This window comes from Naegleria lovaniensis (assembly GCF_003324165.1).
Source record: "Naegleria lovaniensis strain ATCC 30569 chromosome Unknown tig003, whole genome shotgun sequence".
Lineage (NCBI taxonomy): Eukaryota > Heterolobosea > Eutetramitea > Acrasida > Naegleriidae > Naegleria > Naegleria lovaniensis.
Window position 1 is genome coordinate 544,588 of NW_025407825.1, and position 20,200 is coordinate 564,787.

General features: G+C 35.8%; 9 protein-coding genes across 9 annotated transcripts; 4 read left to right on the plus strand and 5 right to left on the minus strand.

The window, feature by feature from the left end:
• Positions 1 to 410: 410 nt before the first annotated feature.
• On the minus strand, positions 411 to 3,550 carry C9374_009698 (uncharacterized protein; the record flags this gene model as incomplete). Its single annotated transcript, XM_044699913.1, has 3 exons — positions 411 to 2,539; positions 2,600 to 2,681; positions 2,732 to 3,550. The coding sequence occupies 3 exons, from the start codon at positions 3,548 to 3,550 to the stop codon at positions 411 to 413; spliced, it is 3,030 nt and encodes a 1,009-aa protein (XP_044555015.1).
• Positions 3,551 to 3,619: 69 nt separating this feature from the next.
• On the plus strand, positions 3,620 to 4,381 carry C9374_009699 (uncharacterized protein; the record flags this gene model as incomplete). Its single annotated transcript, XM_044699914.1, has 1 exon — positions 3,620 to 4,381. One exon carries the CDS (start codon positions 3,620 to 3,622, stop codon positions 4,379 to 4,381), a length of 762 nt encoding a protein of 253 aa, XP_044555016.1.
• Positions 4,382 to 4,693: 312 nt separating this feature from the next.
• C9374_009700 (uncharacterized protein) lies at positions 4,694 to 5,752 on the plus strand (the record flags this gene model as incomplete). The annotated part of the gene is made up of 1 exon (XM_044699917.1): positions 4,694 to 5,752. One exon carries the CDS (start codon positions 4,694 to 4,696, stop codon positions 5,750 to 5,752), a length of 1,059 nt encoding a protein of 352 aa, XP_044555017.1.
• A 63-nt stretch (positions 5,753 to 5,815) lies between these two features.
• C9374_009701 (uncharacterized protein) lies at positions 5,816 to 6,319 on the minus strand (the record flags this gene model as incomplete). Its single annotated transcript, XM_044699918.1, has 1 exon — positions 5,816 to 6,319. One exon carries the CDS (start codon positions 6,317 to 6,319, stop codon positions 5,816 to 5,818), a length of 504 nt encoding a protein of 167 aa, XP_044555018.1.
• Positions 6,320 to 6,483: 164 nt separating this feature from the next.
• Positions 6,484 to 7,102, plus strand: C9374_009702 (uncharacterized protein; the record flags this gene model as incomplete). Its single annotated transcript, XM_044699919.1, has 3 exons — positions 6,484 to 6,513; positions 6,638 to 6,822; positions 6,868 to 7,102. 3 exons carry the CDS (start codon positions 6,484 to 6,486, stop codon positions 7,100 to 7,102), a joined length of 450 nt encoding a protein of 149 aa, XP_044555019.1.
• An 11-nt stretch (positions 7,103 to 7,113) lies between these two features.
• C9374_009703 (uncharacterized protein) lies at positions 7,114 to 10,663 on the minus strand (the record flags this gene model as incomplete). The annotated part of the gene is made up of 4 exons (XM_044699920.1): positions 7,114 to 8,520; positions 8,574 to 8,903; positions 8,961 to 10,332; positions 10,395 to 10,663. 4 exons carry the CDS (start codon positions 10,661 to 10,663, stop codon positions 7,114 to 7,116), a joined length of 3,378 nt encoding a protein of 1,125 aa, XP_044555020.1.
• A 180-nt stretch (positions 10,664 to 10,843) lies between these two features.
• C9374_009704 (uncharacterized protein) lies at positions 10,844 to 12,439 on the plus strand (the record flags this gene model as incomplete). Its single annotated transcript, XM_044699921.1, has 1 exon — positions 10,844 to 12,439. One exon carries the CDS (start codon positions 10,844 to 10,846, stop codon positions 12,437 to 12,439), a length of 1,596 nt encoding a protein of 531 aa, XP_044555021.1.
• An 82-nt stretch (positions 12,440 to 12,521) lies between these two features.
• C9374_009705 (uncharacterized protein) lies at positions 12,522 to 17,333 on the minus strand (the record flags this gene model as incomplete). Its single annotated transcript, XM_044699922.1, has 1 exon — positions 12,522 to 17,333. The coding sequence occupies one exon, from the start codon at positions 17,331 to 17,333 to the stop codon at positions 12,522 to 12,524; it is 4,812 nt and encodes a 1,603-aa protein (XP_044555022.1).
• Positions 17,334 to 17,381: 48 nt separating this feature from the next.
• C9374_009706 (uncharacterized protein) lies at positions 17,382 to 20,064 on the minus strand (the record flags this gene model as incomplete). Its single annotated transcript, XM_044699923.1, has 2 exons — positions 17,382 to 19,702; positions 19,800 to 20,064. The coding sequence occupies 2 exons, from the start codon at positions 20,062 to 20,064 to the stop codon at positions 17,382 to 17,384; spliced, it is 2,586 nt and encodes an 861-aa protein (XP_044555023.1).
• Positions 20,065 to 20,200: the final 136 nt, after the last annotated feature.

Genomic DNA, 20,200 nt, shown 5'->3' on the forward strand with positions numbered 1-20,200 from the left:
TACTGAAGACGTTAGTTCATACTCCAGGTTTTCTGGATCGCTTCTGCTCCGAGTATTTCATGTTCGAGATTCCATTTTCATCTTTCTCACGGACAAGGACACGGACCACTTGAGAGTTTCATCATTCCATTGTTTCAGAGTATTACAAAAAGTGCACTCTCACGGCAACAAGAATATTTCATTCGATTTATGAAATATGTTCGATCATTTCAATGAATACTTTCGGATGTTTAATTTTGAGGATCGTTTCCTGAGGTGATTGTTGCTGTTCACGGGTCGCAGGAGGCAAGGATGTGGTTAATGACCGTGATGGTTCATCATCTCTGTTGGTACTATGGATGAAAAGCTTTGTCATTTGTTGCAACATTTTTCCAAGTTCATCCTTAGCTCTCCTATTGATCGTCAACATTCTATTCTTCTTCTTCTTCAAAATACTCAATATCTAGAGTTTCAAGAGGTGGCTTGACAAAAAGTTTCGCTTTTCGTTCTTCTTGTTTCTGTAGAGAGCTATAGTCATCAGCGCAATCACGAAACATTTCTGAAATCTCGCTTAATAAATCATTGGTAATTTCATCTGATGCAAGTTCTTGAGAAATACTTGTCACTTTTTCGACTCCAAGTTTTTCAGTAGCAATCAATCTTCGTACATATTTCAAAATACTTTCTTTCATGGAGAGAGATGCCAAAAAGTCTGCCAATGAATAAATGTCAATAATGTACTGAATGAGGATATCTTGGGTAATTTCTTCTACTTGTTGAGGAGATTTTAGTGTGTGTGGTTTCTCGTCATGGTGGCTGATGACTTGTTCAGAATGAATACATCCATTCTTTTGTGTTGGAAATACATGTTTGCATGCCAATACCTTTTCCAAAGCCACATCGTTCGTATAGGCATAATATAAAACAACTGCCACATTAAGTAAAGGATGGATGGCATGTGGTTGATAAAACACTTCCATGGGTAGTTCAATGTCGGATTGGTATTCTGAAAAAAGTTTGTTAAAAATTAAATTATTGAAATAATCAAATCGTAGAGAGAGTAATGCGGATGGTGCTACAATTTCGAAACTAGCTTCATCATCCAAACGTACTACAATATTGGAAAATGTAGTAAGTTTGATATCTTCTGGATGAGACATGAGGGCAATCAAGTTCAAATGCATGTATTCACGTGCAAGCATGACTCTCTTCTTCACATAACTCTTAAAGTTAAAGGATGGAGGAACAGAAGATGATATTAAAGAATGGAATAAGGAACCTTCTTGCAATGAAAAGTTGTTTGAGCTAAGGAATATTTCCAGTTCATGATCTCGAAGAATTTCCATTTCTGGTAACACAGTAAAACGTAAATAATCCGCACAAAATCCAATTAATTCGTTTAGAGGCTCTGTAGCCTTGCTCTGGAGAAGGGTACAAAGCTCCTTGAACATCTTAATAGCCATTTCAATGGTCATTGTAACAGTTAATAATTTTCTAAGATAATCAAGTAATTCAAGAAATTGGATGTCAAAGACCACTGAATAAAGATCAATAAAATCAATCATGGACTTGTCCTTTAAATCAAAATCTAACGTGGGATGAACGTGATAAGATAAACTAGCATCTCTTGGAGTGAGTTCAATACCATAGCAAAACTTGAGTATGAGATCTAAATGGTCTGCTTTCAAATCTGTCGTGTATTGATGTGATTGAATCATCTTGTTAAAGTAATTGTTTTTCACGAGGACAAGACGATGACAATCAATAGCATGGTTACTATCATCTACGATCGAGTAATCTTTAAACTGTTTTTGAGCCCACAATTTTACAGAGAGCTCTTCCAAGCATGCGTCTGTGGAAGCACTTTTAGTGGGATCTACTAACAGAGAAGGATCATTTTGGTAGTTGAAAAATGTAAGATCAAAAGTAAGGAGAGAGGAATCATAGACCGTGTAAGTATCAAATCCTGTTTTTCCTCCAAAATTAATGAATTTAAGAGAAAGAGTTGGATATTGACTAACCATAGGCATTGAAAAAGTGGTCATTCCCAAACTGTAATCATAAAACAAGCTTGAACTCTTAAAGTTGATATCATTATAGGAAATACATTGTCCAATATTGCCACCTCGATAAATAATTTCTTTGGAGGACAATTCTTTTCGTTTCATTTTTCTCTCTTTCGACAAGGTAATGATTTGCATGTTTTTCTCTTGTTCAAGCAAAGTTTCAGCAATGCCAATGGAATCATCCACGAGCTTACATGAGATCCACCTTTCTTCTTCAATGTTGTAAATATATGTGTCATTAAATCTATGACCATCATTTCTTCCGCCGTGCATACACAAATATTCGTAATAGGATTCATAGTTATGATGAACGTCGCTATGTTTTGATATTAGATTTGGCTTTCCATAAGCTTGAAAAGCAGAAAATGCCAATGCAAACCGGGCAGATGGAAAGGTGTAATTAATCTCAATGTTGAACCATGTCTTGCAGGTAAAATCAAAGTATGCCAAGCTTTGTAGTGATGTGTCAGCAGCATTCAGCACCAAACATCGTCCTAGTAAGTTATAGTATACATACAGATACGTGATAAAAAATTTGAAATTTCAAAACATACCACCAAATATGAAAAACTTGTCTGAATTAGTTATGGCGGAGCATAGAACATGTCTCATCAGCGGTGCTTTACCTGCAACAACCTAATAAAGAAAGATGAATTTCAAGAGCGACACAATTGTGACAAACATACCTCTACCGGTCTCCACAACAAATCTCTAAAATCAAACTCTATGAGATCGTTCAATTCCAATCCACTACCATTATCACCACCAAAAACAATAAATTTTGACTGATCATTCATCATTTCCATGGCATGACCATAACGTTTTTCTCCAAGTTTTGAGGCTGTTGTTTGGTTTTCAGGGAGACGAAATGGATATCCATCCGTCTTTGTGGCTCTTCTCCAATTTAATTTTCCAATTCTATCTAACTTGGTTTTCCATTTAAATGTGTTTAAATCTAAACAAAATACTCCATATGGAGCAATATTATCTCGAATCATAAACGAACTCAAGGTCGACTCGGTATTTCCACCAAAACACCAGATATGATGATCAGCTCTTCGGTAACATGCTTTTAAAGACCATAAATTTGCAACTTTCACTCGGGATGATGTAGTGGACTCATTTGGTGTGCCATCTAAATGTTGCTTCCAAACTCCAGTTCTCAGATCAAATTCATAAACTTGTAACACACTGCCTGGGTTTGAAGGCTTGTCCACGACTCCTCCCAGACAGAACAGAGAATGTCTAGGCGGACAAGCTACCAGAGCAATTTGAGAACGTTGAGAAGGCACTTGGCCGGTTTGTTCCTGTTCCGTAAACATTCGGAAAGGAATGGATGGTTGCATTATATTTTCCATTTCTTTTTGTTGATCATCCGTCATTGTCTCATCATCATGTTGCTGATCAATATCTGCCAAAGTCGAAAAATTTGGAATATTGTTATTATTAGTATTATTCGGGTTATTGTTGTTGCTGTTTGATCGTAAAAATTGTGAAAAATTCATTGCGATTCGTATGATATTTTGTTCACAATTTTTTTGTAAAAGGTTCATTCGAGTTGGGACAGAACAAAAATGCAAGAGAAATTTCCTTTAAACTCTCCACATGTTTTCAAAATTCTTCCGCTAGAATTAGTGGTAGAAATTGTTTCCCATTTACTTGCGGTGGATTTGTATTATTTAGCTCAGTGTGATCGATATTTATTGAAATTGATATTTGATCAATCACCAGAAAAGATTCGCTTGTTGGAACGAAAGAAAATTCAATCCACGAAACAGTATGATACTTCGGATTTATATAGAAAAGACTTGGAAAATAACTATTCAAAACAATTCGCTCTTATTCAGCAAAACGTTTGGAAATCGCTTGTTCGTTGTTATTTTCCATATTTTGATTTAAATTTAAATATTCGGAATTGGATGCAAGTGGTGAGAAGAAGAGTGAAAAATTTAAAGACCTATAAACCTCACTTGTTGCCATTGAATAGGTATTTCGACGAGAATGCAAACAAACCATACTCGAAAAATGCTATTGAGGAAGATGAGTGGCAGGAAGATGGTCTCGAATGCAACAAATCTTGTGGTGTTGTCAGTAATCAAGAATTGCCTGAACCTGTATTTATTGAAAATTGTGAACTTGTATATGAATGTCCAATGTCTCTTGACGATATTTCATTCAACAAGGTTTTTTCACGATCATCCAATTATTGTAACACCTGTAAGAAAAACGTCCTACTCATTTCATCAAAGGATGAGTTTAAAAGACAAATTGGAAAGGAAGGAGTGTGTGTTGCTTTCAAAAACAAGGAAGAGCACGTGTTTATTGGCCTGTTGTGAATAAAGCGAGTTTTGAATTTGAAACATTAAGGTTTTTTGAATAGACATTGTCATTCTGTTCAATTATTCAAGTTTCGGAACCTTTTGTAAGATTTCATGTGAACACAAATTGCGCTTAGCGATTTCACCCGCCATTCAAAAATTCAGCTGAAAAAATAAACCGTTGTGGAGCGCACACAAAGATTGATTTCCATCATCATCATCAAATTACTGTTACTGCTCACTAGAAGAGGTGATTGCACTGTTGTTATTTGATTGATATAATATTATTTCCAATTACTAATTCTGTTGTACATTCCGAACACATAAATCATGGTATTATGGGTTGATAAACATCGTCCACTCACTCTGGACAAGATGCAAATTCATTCAGATGTATCTAAACAATTGAAGAATATTGTAGCAAGCGGTGATTTTCCACACTTGTTGATATATGGACCATCGGGAGCTGGAAAGAAAACCCGTATTCAAGCGTTACTTCGTGAAATTTATGGAAGCAAAATTGATAAAGTGAAATTAGAGAATAAGGATGTAGCTGTTGGGTCTGATGAGTCAAAGACTGTTACAGTGACTGCTCTTTCCAGTGGTTATCATGTAGAATTTACACCAAGCGATAGCGGATATTATGATCGATATGTGGTTGCAAATATGATTAAAGAAATAGCAGAGACCGAATCAATGGATTTTCAAGCATCTTCCTCAAATTTGAAAGTAATTGTGTTACATGAAGTTGACAACATGACAAGAGAAGCTCAGCAAGCATTGAGAAGAATTATGGAGAAATACGCCAAATCATGTAGAATGATTCTTTGTGCCAATTCAACATCGAAAATAATTCCTCCAATAAGAAGTAGATGCATGGGAATTCGTGTTGCAGCTCCAGACGGTGAGGAAATTAAAGAAGTGTTGCGATTTGTTGCCAAGAAGGAAAGCATCAAGCTTATTGAAACCATTGAAAATCAAATTGTTGAAAAATGTGACGGTAATTTGAGACGAGCAATTTTAATGCTCGAAAGTGCCAAAGTTGAGAAATATCCATTCACTAAAGATCAAGAAGTCAAGCTGCCAGGATGGGAACGATTTGTGGAAGATATTGCCAAATCCATCATTGAAGAACAATCTCCACAAAAACTATTGAAAATAAGGGATGACTTTTTCCTGTTACTGACCAACTGTATCGCACCTGAGACAATCTTAAAGACGCTATTGAGCAAGCTTTTAGGTTTTATGGATGGAGACCAAGCCCACAAAGTTATTTCACTGGCTGCTTTGTATGAGCACCGAATGAAATGTGGAAGCAAGCCAATATTCCATTTGGAAGCCTTCGTTGCAAAGGTCATGACTCTATGTCAAAACATGTTCACCTTCTAAATTATTAAACTCGTAGTTCAACATCCTCTTTTCATGATTTTGAACCATTAGATTGAGAATATTCTATTCTTGTTGCTGTATGGAGACGCTATCAATCTGTGCATATCCATGTTTCTTTCGTTTTCTGCACACCGAACAAAAGTCAACTCCTAACACAATCGATATTGAAATTCCAGTCTGTATCAAAAATGTTGAAATCACAAGAATGAGGATAACAATACTGCTTGTCAAAATGATCGACAAAATACTCTGTGGCATCTCATTGGGGGCATGAATATCAACATTCAACACATAGGTGAGAACATCACTTGACAATGCAGGTCCACTAATCCCAAAATAAAAAGTATGCTCACTTCCTTTTGAAAAAGTAGAAAAGTTCTTATTCAAGGGAATGTAAAACTGATATTCTTTTTTTGTTGGAATTTTGTCAATACTTGCATACAATCCAAAAAAAGATGTTTGAGAATAAACATTGTTGCTTATCATATTTCCTTGGATGGTTAATACTTTTCCAAAAGCAACATTTGTGAATCGGATAATTTCAAATGACGAAGTTAAATTTGCCATAACATTAAAGGGTGTTGTTGCATTGGAACAATCAATGTTGATATGATCCGATTTTATAAAATTTATCATGCCCGTTAATATCAGTAAAAGTACACCTCTGATTCCGAGTTTGAAGAATTGATGGCGTTCCTGAGTTGGTGCCATTTTTTTTTTAAATTAAAAAAATGAAACAAAGTCGGTTTTATGTTCGCTACGTAGGTTTGAAAGATTAAAGGCTCAAAAGATGATCATCGGAATGAAATATTATATTCCATATTCAATTGCTGATCATATCATATTGATCATCAATAATTTGTTGATTCATTTTATTTCCGATAGTATGTTGGACATAAAGGAAGATTTGGTCATGAATACCTTGAAATAATATTTCATTCGGATGGATTGCTTGAATACACAAATAATAGTGACTATAAAGGAGATGGAGAAATTAAAAAGCAGGTATATGTCACTGATATCGTTTTAGATCAATTGAAAAAGATGATTTTGGAGTCACATATTTTAGAGTAAGTGAGAACAAGTTTACAGTACATTTCTTGAACATTTGAAAGTGAGGATGACAGGAAGTGGCCACTACCTGACAATGTAGGAAAATCAGAGTTAGAAATTGCTCTGGACAGGAGACATATTTCATTCTGTACAACAAAGATACAAACTCTTTCTGAAGTCGCCAAGTCAAAAGATCCAGAAGGTCTTAAAAACTTTTATTATTTGACTGCAGACCTGAAGGACATGGCCCTAACGATCATTAATATGCATTTCAAAATGAAACCAATTTTATATTAAACTCATATTTATTAATGCTTCACTTGACGCTTCTTCTTTCCTCCCTTCTTGAAAAACTTGTTTTGGTATTGCTTTTCAATTTGCTTAATTTCCTTTTCACTCTTGAGCATGTACTTTTTCACTTCCTTTGGCTCTGTGTTTGCCTTGTCAGTTCCTACGCTGATGGACGAGCTTGTAAGGCCACCACTTTCTTCGATTCCTTTCTCAATATCCTCTTCTGAAATACCTGTTATTTTATATTCGCCTTTCGAGATTACTTCTTGTAAAAATTCTTTTCTCTTTGGATCATCCTTTTTCTTTTTCTTTTCAGGTTCTTCTTGTTGTTCTTTGGCAATGGTCTTTCGCTTCTTGTTTTGTGTTGAGAATCGCTCGTCAGTTTCTTCGAGTGGTTTTTCGAAAAGATCGAGAATTTCCTTATTTGCAGGCTTCTTATTGTTCTCTTCATCCTCGTCGTCACTGTCCATCTTGTCAAGCTCATCAAAATCGACATTGCCCTTATCATTTTCAACATCATTTTCATCATCACTGTTCATGGTTTGTTCATCATCATCGTCATCCTTTGATTTCTTTGAATGATTTGAAATAAATCTTTGCTTGTCTATGATCTTGAAATACTTGACAAACTTTCGAACTGCCTTGTTGAAAAGTGCCAAAATTTGATTACTTTGCAAATCAATATCCTTTCCCACATCTTCAATCTTCTTATGTTGCAAGCCAACTCCAATCATGATTGCAGCCTGGGCATACGAAAGATTGAAAGGCATCCTGTTCAAGAAGAAAAATCTAGTAAGAGTTGGAAGAAGATCCAACACTACGTGATAATCAACCAAGTTTTTAGAGTACGAAGTAAGTCTTTTAAGATCAAACTTGGAAATATACTGATCCATTTCAGCAACAGTCAATGACTTTGAGCCAAGTGCAGCAGAGTCTTCCATCTTGTAATCAAGAATACTTAATGTGAGAGCTGCATTGAAATTAGAAAAGTCATAAGCTAGTAATGAAAGGAATCTTCTCTTAAAATCTTCAACAAATGAATCCAGCCATTTTCTAGTCTCTGGTGGAGTAGTTGTCAATGCCTTGAGCATGACACAAGAGTGTTCTCCTGTTAATTCATTAGATGTTAAACGAATATAAACAGGAGCAAATCCATTCTTCTTCCAATAATTATAAAGTTGTTGAGTCATACCATAAGAAACACCCATGTAGTGAACGGGTTCTGGTGGTCTCTCTTCAAGTGATTGCAACAATGGAGGCAATTCACTCTTACTACGTGGTTTGATATCTTCATGAGTAAGACCAACAGCTTTCACTTCAGTGACTTGTTGAGTTTGCTCTTCTTCAATAATTTCATCTAGATTTTGAATTTCATTTTGATAATACTTGGTGAGCAATTCAAGAGCTCTTGTACCATAACCCATCTATGAACAATACCAATCACTAGAAATGACATTCATTCCAACAAAATACTTACTCTCTTATATTCAGGGTGTGTAGCAATTCTCACAACTCGTACTCCAGATAAAGCAGCAAAATCTGACTCTTGGTATTGTCTAGAAACAAGATATGGAATTAAATCTCCACCAGGATTTAGACCCTTTGATAAGTTTGCAAGAACTGTTTGTCTATTGATTTTACCTTCCATGCATACTTGAATAACACAATAAATATCAGGAAGTGAGGAAGAATTTTCATCAATAGGTCCCAATAATACGAATAAGTGATGAGATGGATGGTCTGACATTAATTGCAGATCGTTAGGTGTATTCTTGTAGTGAGATGAAACATATAAAGACATCATATTCTATTGACCAAAGTAGTATAAGACAACGTTCAACAAACAATAAGAGCCAAAACTTACATGTAAAAATGCTTCAGAAGCTTGGTTGTAAGAGAAAAGAGTATCACGGTTGACATAATACAAGTTGCAGTCTGATGGATGAGGACACTTTGAGGTAATTGGGACAGCTGATGTGGCATCTAGACAGAGTAAATCGTAAAGCCAACGTTCGACATTGTCACCCTCACCGTATCTGATTGGCTCTTCAAGTTTGATTTCGAAATATTTTCGTGCACCTGAAGCCAATTTCCCTGATTGTTTTTGTCCTTTCTCTTTCAATTGTTCTAGTAATTTCAAAGACAACGATCGTCCAGTTCCCTCATAACCATTAATTGTTGATGAAATATAAATCAAATAAGGGCCTAATAATTTCTTAACGAGAGGCAAAGGAATGGCAGCAGCTTCGTCGATTACCAATAACTCACATTGGCCCAATTTTTGACTATCTTCAGGTTGAATATATTGAATAGTTTGTCTATGATTTTTAAAAATGTTCAATCTCACAACAGCGTTGTTAAAAGCAGGATTTGTAGATTGAACAATTTCAAAATCTTGTTGATCCTTATATTTCAAACTTTCTAAACCCTTGACAATGAATTCGAAAAGAGTCTTCAAGTTCTCTGGACTTGGTGATGTGACGAAAATGTTTGAATAGCCATACGAAACTGCGGAAGCAATAGCAAGACCGAGAGCAGCAGATTTACCTCTACCTCTTGAAGCTAATAGAGCTACTGTCGTTTGGAGAGTTTTTTCTGAAATTGCATCAACAAACTTTAGAATTGCTTTGCCTTGATCCAAAGATTTTGCTTGAGAAACTAGAGTTCCGAGAGGTTGATGTTCTTCAAGTTTGTGCTTCAAATCTTGTAATTCTTTTTCTTTTGTTGATAATATGTGGTTTTCAAGTCTCTCTTCTTCATCCAATACCACTGGTTTAATATCCTTAATGTGTGAAGAAATTGGTAAAATATTCAACTGGTCGTCCACAACAAGACATTGTTTACATGAAGCTAGAGATAGTAAAAATCTTTCGTTAAATCTTGCTGTAATTTCTACATCTTCATGACCTGTTCTGAAACGAGAATGAACATCCATGGTCATTGTATACAATTGCTTCAGTGATTGCATTTCAGGAAGCAATAAAACAACCATTCCTCCTCCTTCCACAGTTTCTATAGTTCTCGCCAAAACATTTGGAGTAATTCCTTCAAAATCTTGCAAAACTAACATTCCATAAGTATTACCGAGAATGTTTTGAGTCTCTTTAAAGTAGCAATAACGAATATCATTCGCAGACAAAAACAAATTGAAAGGTGTGTTGAGATGCTTTTGTACTTCATCATCTCCTTGTTTTCCGTACTTTTTGATGATGGTTCTATTTCTACTCTTGGCATCACTATCGGAACGGTTAATTCAATGTAAGGGTCATCCCGATGAAATGAATTGACTAATACTTACGCAATAAATCCCAAATCCTTCTTATAACACCAAAGAACGGAAGGTGAAGTCTTTACTCTAGCCTTTGCAAGCATATAATGTAAATTCACCAATTGTTCTCTTGCTCTATTTCCTACCACCACGAAAAACGATCGGTGTCTCGTTTTTACGCAATTTTCAATCAATGTCTTGATACGGGCATCCAGTTTCTTCTTTTCTTGAGGTTTGTTCTGAGAGGATGATGATGTTGATTGTTGAACCGATGATGATTTCTTTTGTTGTTGGCTCATTTTTTTGTTTCAAAGTTCAAACTTTTCGACGAATGGCCAGGCAACGATGTCAAATTAATGTGAACAAGTGTTTAATGTGTTTAGTTGTGATCCAAGAGTTGTGTTGAATATTTTAAATTCATTTTGATGGTATTGAAAATTCAGTGCAATTACAGATTTATCAACCGTTCAAGACAAAAAATGTCTACAAGTGAATCTTTGGAAGTCCATTCTTCGTCAAGATCACATAAAATAGCAATGAATCATGAGAGAAATAATTCTCTAAATTATTCTCTGCAATTAAATACAGAAAGGTTCAAAAGTTTATTATTATTGATAACAAGCATCGGAATGCTATTTAGAATTTGTATAGCCATGTACCAGCCTCATTCTGGAAAATCAAATCCTCCAATGTATGGAGATTTTGAAGCACAGAGACATTGGATAGAGATTACCAAACATTTACCGATATCGGAGTGGTATTTCTATGATCTGGAATATTGGGGATTGGATTATCCTCCACTCACTGCTTTTCATCATTATTTAATGGGAAAGTTTAGTGATCTATTTGGATTGTGTGAAGGATGTTTTGATTTCCTGTCCTCTCGAGGAAATCAATCTCATCAAACTGTTATGTTCATGAGAGTATCAGTCATTGTTTCGGATTTAGTATTATATATTCCAGCTTGCTTTTTGTTATTGATGGAATTTAGAGAAAGATACAAGAATTCCATGTGGGAATGTATTTGGCTGATATGCTTTCCATCCCTAATTCTAATTGATCATGGCCATTTCCAATTTAATAATATATTTTTGGGATTGACTTTACTTTCCATCTATTTCCTCATACAATTCCAAAAGAATGATTCTAACCTGTTAAGCTTGAGCTTGGCGTGCTTGTTATTTGTTTGTTCTGTTTGTTACAAACAAATGGCTCTCTATTATTCTCTCTCCTTTTTCTTCTATATTCTTGCACAAAGCTTGAGCAGACCTAAGGCGTTTATGGTGGTCGCTCTGAGCGTGATCACATCATTTGGAATAATTTTTGCACCTTTTCTTATGCAAAGTAATGGATTGAATGTATTTTTACAAGTGATTCACCGAATGTTTCCTTTCAAGAGAGGACTTTTTGAGGACAAAGTAGCTAGTTTTTGGTGCTCTACCTCAATTTTCATCAAATGGAATCAACTTTTTAACGAGAAAGCACTTGTTAGGCTTTCCACAATATCCACTCTAGTGGTTGCTCTTCCTTCTTGCTTACACTTATTCTACAAGGTTTGGTCACTGAGAAACTCTGTATCATCACGCTATTTGCAGAATTTATTCTTCATTAATTTGGCCATTGTATCCTTCGCATTCTACTTATTTTCCTTTCAGGTGCATGAAAAGACCATTTTGCTTCCCTTACTACCATGCTTGCTAATTTATATTCAGAATATTCAGAAAGCATCATTATCTCAATTGATACCGTTTTTAAACATTGTCGCTTGCTTTAGCATGTATCCATTATTTATTAAGGACAACTTGAAGTTAGTTTACGTTCTTGTACAAATTTTGTCAATTATGATAAGCTGTGTGAATTTTGAAAAGCTAGGAAAACTGTTGAAGATGGTTGTGGTATTGAGCTTGATAGGAATGGTAGCAATTCACCTCACAATGCACTTTGTACAACCTCCACAAAGATATCCAGATTTATTCACTTTGATGTGCACTACTTTTAGTTTTGCTCACTTCATCATGTTCACATTATTATTGTACGTGGTGCAATTTTATACACTTGACACTAAGATGGAATAGGTTGTCTAAATACATGTTTCAATAATTTATTTACAGTGATCATGACATTTCGCGAAGGCGGCACACCTACATGAGATGATAACTAGTATCCCATAGAAGATGCCTTAAACGTCAACATCGCAATGTCATTCTTAACACTTTCAATCTTTGAATTCTGTTCGTTGATGAGTTGCTTATACTGTGTAGTGTTATCCTTTGTTGTTGTAATGGCTCTTTCCATTCTTTCAATGACAGTATTTTGTGCAAGGTTCAAATAGTGCTCTAATTCTTGCTGCTTGGCTTTCAGCTCAGAAATTCTAGTGAGAAGTTGAGTATTCTCTGAGGTAATCTTAATCATGGTTTGTTTGTACTCTGTAATTTTGTTATCCCATTCCTTCTGAATTCTTGATGATTCTTGCTCTCTCAAATTTAATTCAGACTTGAGCTCTTCAGCCTCTAAATCAATTTTTGCATTTTCCATTTCCTCCAAGTTAATTTCTCTTCCAAACTTTAGCATTTGCACCTCACGGACTTTGTCTTTTTCACTTTGGAATTTTTCTTCCAATATTTTTTGTTCTTTAAGCATGGTTCGTTGAGTTTTTTGTAGTTCCATATATTTCCTTCGTAGAATCTTTCGTTCTTCTGACAGCTCTCGAATTCTTGCAAATAAACCTTGCAGTGACTTGTTTGTGAACACAATTTGATCAGACAAATCTGCAGGAATTTTGTTTTGCACTAAGGATTGAATTTGGTTGAATTTGAGAACGACAATGGTTTCCAAGTCATTAATTTTGTGTTGCTTTTCCCTTTGTGTCTCTCGAATGGTGTCCTCAATTTTGTTGAGATCCTTAATAATGTTAGCTTCAATTTTTTGGAAGCCCTCACGTTTGGTCTTGATGCTCTTGGCGGCCTTGTCTATTGCATTCAGTGCCTTTTCTTGTTCGATTCTTCGAACCTTCAGATCAAACACTTGATGATATAATTCTTCACTGCATCCTTGAGGTATTTTATCCTTCCTATCTCCTGTTGTGGAATCAACATCGGATAGATTTTCATCATCGTCATCATGATCATTACCAGTAAACAATTTCCATAGCTCAGAGTACGCTGCATGGTTTTGTGGAACGAGACTGTTGAACTCTTGAATTAAATACTTTTGCTTTTTGATTTGTTGTACTTCCTTTTTCTTCTGTCTAAGTAATTCTTGGCATTCAGAGATTTGTGCTTGAATGGCAATCTTTTCTTGTTTCTTGGCAAGGAGCTCTTGAATTTTTTGTATATCCTTCGTCTCATAGTCACGTAAAATCTTCAACTCTCTGTATAAAAGCAAAAGCTTTAAGTCTGCAGATTTCAAGTCACCTTCAAGCTTGAATTTTTCTCTTCGTAGGTCTTCTATGGCAGTGTCAAAGCTCTCAATTTGCTTCTCTTGCTTTCTCAAATATCTATTTTTTTCGTACAACAACCGTTGATATTCTGCTTCCTTCTCTGCAATTTCTAACTCTGACAGTCTGGATATTGGAATACCGTTTTCATCCTTTTCCTTATTCTTGTGTAGGTGTGTTTTGGCGCTGGACTTTTTAGAAGCTCCTGAAAACACAGAATTTGCTTTTTCTTCTACTTTCTCTTGGTCTTCACCTTCAATCTCAGTCATGGTAATATTTTCTCGTCTTTCTGGATATTCTTCATCATTCAGCTCTGGTTCATACAATTTTTCATGAATTCCTATTTTGTTATTGATTTCTTGTATCTTTTCATTGTAACCTCTGAACTTTTCAATTAATCTCATTTTCAAATCTCGAAGACCTAACAATCGGACATTGAACACCATTCTCAGAGTGTGCATACTTTCTTGTAATAGAGTAATTTGTCTTAACTTTTTCTCTGTTGTTACTCGTTGAGCATCAGGTACGATGTAGTCATTGTTCGTTTTTAGCTTGTAGTCTCCCATGTTTTGTTGAGCCCTGAGAATCTCTGCAATTTCTTCGGGATCTTCATCCGAATCAAGAGGCTTCTTTTCTAACAATAATTTTCTCAATCTCGACCTTTCTTCATTTTCTCTTTTCAAAATTTCCTGCTTTTCAAAATTGGACATTGTTCCATTCAACTTCTTTTTCTTATTGGTAGCTGAAGGAGGCGTATTCTCTACATCATGAGTTTCAAAGTGAGGTGGAGCGTCCTGAATTTGATTCCTTAAAGCTCGTTTTCGATGAATTTCTTCATTTATGAGCTGGTGCACTTTTTCAATTTCTTTTTTCAAATCTTCATCTAATTTTCTTGTCTTGAAGGATGTCACAATTTTTCCGCTCTTGAACGCTCGCAAAACAATCCTCTCAACATCCAAGCAATCGATAAAGTGATCTCTAAGTTTCTTGAGTGCAATGTCATGTTTTGCAGACTGCCATTCCATCTCTTTTCTAGTTTCCTCAAGCAATCGTTTGTTGCTCTCCAGCACTTTGTCTTTTAGTGTAACATCTACTTGAATTTCCTCGCGAGACAACCGAAGTTCTGGCTCCCTCTTATCATTTTCTTTCAATAATTCCATATATTTCGTTTTGATCTGTTGCAATATTTGTTGTTTTTTCATTTTTCGTTTCCTTGCTTCTTCTTGTTTCTTGTTGATCTCTTCTTGCTCTCTCGCTTCTTCAATGCTCACAGATTGATTGGCTGTGAGATCTTCAACTTCCTTTTCCTCAGATTTGAAGGTTAGCACTGGTTTTTGACCTTGTTGACTTTCATGTTTTGGAATTCTTTGGGAAAAGAAACATCCTTCTCGTCCAACAGTTAATAGATAGCTGTCGTCAAAGCTTGTAGCTGCAGTTGTTATTTCTCCTTGCATGCAATCATGCACATATTCGAAACGGTGCTCAGTACCTGCTTGTAAATCCATGAGGCACACAAACCCATCCTTAAAGCCAAGAATCAAGTAGTTTCCACATGAAGAGTACTTAATGCTTGAGCAAATAGACTCATAAGTTCCAATTATTCTCGTTGGATATACAATGTCTGATGAGTATTCTGAGAGAATTGATTTTTCATACTCCACTACTCCTTGAGGTTTTTCTAAGCTAATAAGTAAATTTCCTTCAGGAGATGTAGTTCCAAAATAAATTCCAACAGGTACTTCCTCTTTAACTTCTTCTTTTTTCTCTTCCTCTTCTTCCTCTTCATCCTCATCTTGTTTAACTTTTTTCGGAGGCTCTATCTTTTTTAAGAATTGTGAAAAATTAACCTGTTTCGTGATAGGTTTAAACTCAAAAGTTTTGGATGTATCAAGAGATGAAGGATCAGGACTTTCTAATCGTACTATGGTACCGTCCTTAAACAGAACCAGTAATTCATTGCTATTCGACGTTAGTATTAAACTCTTTGCAGGCTTTTCAAACTTTGCATATCCAATTGGTTCAAAGGTGGTTGAGTTTAAAAAGAAAATAGTGCAATCGTCACTACATGTTGCTAGCCAGTTAGAGCTGTTAGAGTAACAAAAATCGTTAATTCGTTGTTTGTGTGGTTTCACAACGTTCATCAAACAAAAGGAATCTTCGCATCGTTTTAGAAGTCTCAACGATCCATCATTAAACCCAACTGTGATAGTTAGACCTTCCAAATCCACATGAGGTGGATTCCATATTAATTTTGAAACACCAGAAGAGAATCTGGAAGAGTAAACCTCTTTTTTGGCCCAGAAATAATCAAACAATCTAACTGTTCCGTCTTCACCACCAGTGACCGCAACATGATCACATGGAGATGTTGCCAATCCGGTAATAGCTCCAGCATGAAAGCTTAATATTTTAGTACGCTCATTTTCGTCAATTTGTACCTTCCAAAAAGCTCCTTTAGAGTCTTGTACGACCCAAACATTTCCTTCACGAACGATAGTGATAATAGAAACTCCTTCATCAATCATAACCTCTCTAGTTGGCGTTAAGCAAATAATATTATTTGTATCAACAGGCTCTGCTGAATCAATCTTGTCAAAATTCCAAAATCGGATAAAACCATCTCCTCCTCCTGTCACGAATTGTTTTGATGTTTCATCAAAAAACACAACTTCTATTCCTCCAACATGGCAAGGTTCTTCGTTTGCTCTAGTAAACAAGCACTTAATCAAATTTTCATCCCATAACAATAAAAACCCAGATTCTGACCCTGAAAGAACCTTTCCATCAGGCAACTCAACACAACTGGCAATGTCAGAAATGTCAACTTTGCCAAACTTTCCGATTTGTCCTTTTAGCTTCAGCCCTGTGAATGTTTTCGCCATTTTCCAAAATTTAATGTGTCCTGTTCCGCTTGTAGTTAATTGACCATCATTTGATGAAGAAAAAGATACTGAAAACACTTCTTGGCCAAAAGCTTTGTATCGTAGAGCAATCTTTTCTTGTTGCCAGTTCCAAATTGTCAGTAAATAATCTGGATCGGATCCAACAGTAGCTAACCTGTCACCTTTAGCATTAAAAGATATAGAAGAAAAAGCCTTCAAAGTACCATTCCGTAATGTTTTAAATGGCTCCAATGAAATTCCATCAATATCATCTGATTCTATTTTGAATTCATAAATTCGGACCAAAGGTTTCTCTCGGCTCTTCTCGCCAATTGCAATGTATTTTTTTGATGGATGAACTGCAACTGCTCCCAGACCACCTGTTCCTGGCACAGTGATCCACCTATGTCGTTTGTCTCGAATATCAAAGAATTGAATGGTATTTCCTACAGTTGTTACAAGGATATTCTCCTTAACAAAACAAATGTTGTTTCTTTTTAAACTTTCAAAACCGAATGAGTGATCAACAACACATATACTCGGATATTCTTTTTGAGATGGTTGTTGCTGAGATAATTGAGCCTCAATCTCTTTCATCTCTTGTTGCTCTTGTTTGAGTTGTTCCTCCTCTGTTGGTTGTCGTTGATCCATTTTTTAATGCTGAGAAAGTACAACTTTTTTTTGGCGGTTAAAATTCGTTTATTGCTTACTGCTGATGGAATCTGATGAATCCTCGGTCATGTATTTGCTAATGATGGATTGAACAATGGTACTTTCGAGAGGTGTGGCTGAAATACATCTTTCTGCACAACTTGCCATCACTTCTTGCATGAGAGAGGGTAGGAAGGATTTATCCTCAATGAGGTTCACTGACTTTTGTTGCATGAATGCAATATCCACTTGTAACTGTTGGAACCCATTCTTACCAAAGGTCACGCTTCTGACACATTCCTCCAAAGTCTTGACCACAATTTTAACAATTTCTGTCAAGATTTCATTGCCACTGAAACTAGAATCACCAGCTCTTTGGAAATATCTTGGCATTTTGATGGTAAAGTTAGCTAACTTCTTGTTGAATATTCTCATGACGTCTTTCACAACTTCAGAGCTTTGGCTATATTTCATGGAAGAAGATTCTGAATTGAAAGCTCCATATGTGAAGGATGACTCTCCAGCACTTCGTGTACTTCTACCGCTTCGACCAGAATCACTCTTTTCTGGATCAATGTCATGAATTTGACTTGGTGGAAACATTTCAATGAGTTGGTTTCTAATACTGATGAGATCGGTCACTGTGACTCTGATCACATGCCTGACATCTCTAGGTACATCTGTTTCTAACCAGTTATGGGTCTCCATTCCTGTCCGTATGACCTTTGAAACATTTCTTGCTTGAATTTCCACATAATATACAATCAAATGCGAGCTACATTCTTTGATTCTGAGTTCCATATTCTCAATGTTGAACAGAGTATCATCCTCATCAATATCACGATTTTTAGATCGAGCGTTTGTGTCAAGAGCAGTAAACTTTTCTCGGAGCAATTGCTTAAAATCTCTTAATGGTAATTTTGTACAAAGTTTGGCAAGTAATAGTGCTCCTACAGACGTCACCTTACGTACTTTGAATTGCTCTGGTGTCAAAATGGCAACTCTACTGTGAGGCGTTCCAAAATCTTTGCACGTCAAAAGTAATGAATCGATAAACTCTACACACATGGACTTGATCCAGTTCTTAAATATTTTATCCTTGAATTGCATGACCCATGCCAAAGGGCTAGCAACCTCCTCTTCTGCAAGAATAAACTGTTGGTAATTATTAAGTCCCAGTTCCAAATCTTTTTTCAAATTTTGAATGGTTTCCTCAATGATCTTTGTCAATTGATGTGGTTTAGTTGTCTCTGGAGTTTCAGCAAGCTTTTGTAAATTTTGTTCAGTGTTTTGCTTGACTGTGTCCATCTGCTTAATTAAGAAGGTCATGACAGTATCTCCAACAAGGTTATAAACTCTGTCTTGCAATTTGTTGTTTGGAATTTCATTGATATATGCAACTGACTCATTGCAAAACGATTTTAAAGCTGCCTTCAAATCTTCATTGGTTGTTTGAGACTTGAGAAGTAAAATTCTGATGTGTTCAAAATATGAGATAAATAGTTGTTTTGTCCATTCAACAAAGTCTTTTGAAAGTTGCTCAGCCGTAGTTTGTTTTCTAATCTTTGGATCATTTGTAAGGAAAGTCATTTGATAAGTGTAGTAGTATGTCTGGATAGCCTTCAGGAAGCAAGTATTCAGAGATTTAACACGATCATTCGTTGTTGTATATCTACTATTCTCTGTTTCTTGCATCACCTTTTCCATTTGATTTTTCAAATAGTCGGCTCTAATCTTCAAATAAGCATCTCTCACTCTGTCAATAGGAACTTCTAAATCGATTAAAATTTTCAAATAATCTTGAACTCGAGGATCATTATCGTCTGTAATGTTCATTACATCTTTTTCAATCGTATCTTTCATCTTTTGAATTACGTCATTGGATTCTTTTTCAATATTTTTGAAACCAGAGAGATTGGCATTCTTGGTAAATATTTTGTTGGCAATAGAGAAATATTTCACAGCCACGTTGTACTTCTTCATTTCGATACATTCATTCAATCTCGTAGGAAGCTCTAACAAAAACTGCATCTTCTTCAAAGTTCTGTTCACACTTGAGAGCCTTTCAATTTTGTCTCTCTTGTTTTGAAGATTTGAATTAATAGTTTCCGAACAACCTGTGATTTTGTCCATATTTTGCAAAAGACTTTTCATTTCATCCTCCATTCCTTCCACATGATGTTTCATCTTTTTAATAGTATCTGTAGCTGTGATAAATTTGTTATAATTCTCATAGACTAACATTTGAAGTGACGTATCAAGCTTCTTTGTTTGTTTTTTAAGAGAGTCCTCTTGAACCAATAGTTCATCGACAGACTTGTTTGTTATAGTCTTCTTCAGAAAATCATCAGGATTGAAATGACTGCTGTCTATTGTTGTTGTTTAATTCAAACGAGTGTGATCATGAATTACATTATAATAACATTGTTATCCGAATTTGAATAATTATTATTATTATTCACCTACCTAAATCACTCGTATCAAAAACTTGCTTGTTATTCACAGGGGTGGCAGCACTTGATGATGCAAACTCTCCGTCCTGATCCGACATCATGGAGCCATAAAATTGCGCTAGCAGCATCCGAGATCGTTCTCTTTCGGTGTCTGGTGTAACTAGGTCTGAGAGTGGAGTGGCCTGTGGTTCGATGTCATCATCTCCATGCGCCATTGCTGGTGAAAGCATTTGTCGGTTCGATGAAGACCTCTGAACGGGAGTGCGAGGAGTCGTCATTTTTGTTTTCGTTTGGGCTGATTGTTGCTGCATTCGAATCTGCTGTTCTTTCCCATGCTCCATTGATCCGTTTCTATTAATTAACAAAACACTTTTGAGAGTCGTTGAGAGGCAGCCATGTCATCATCATCACCCG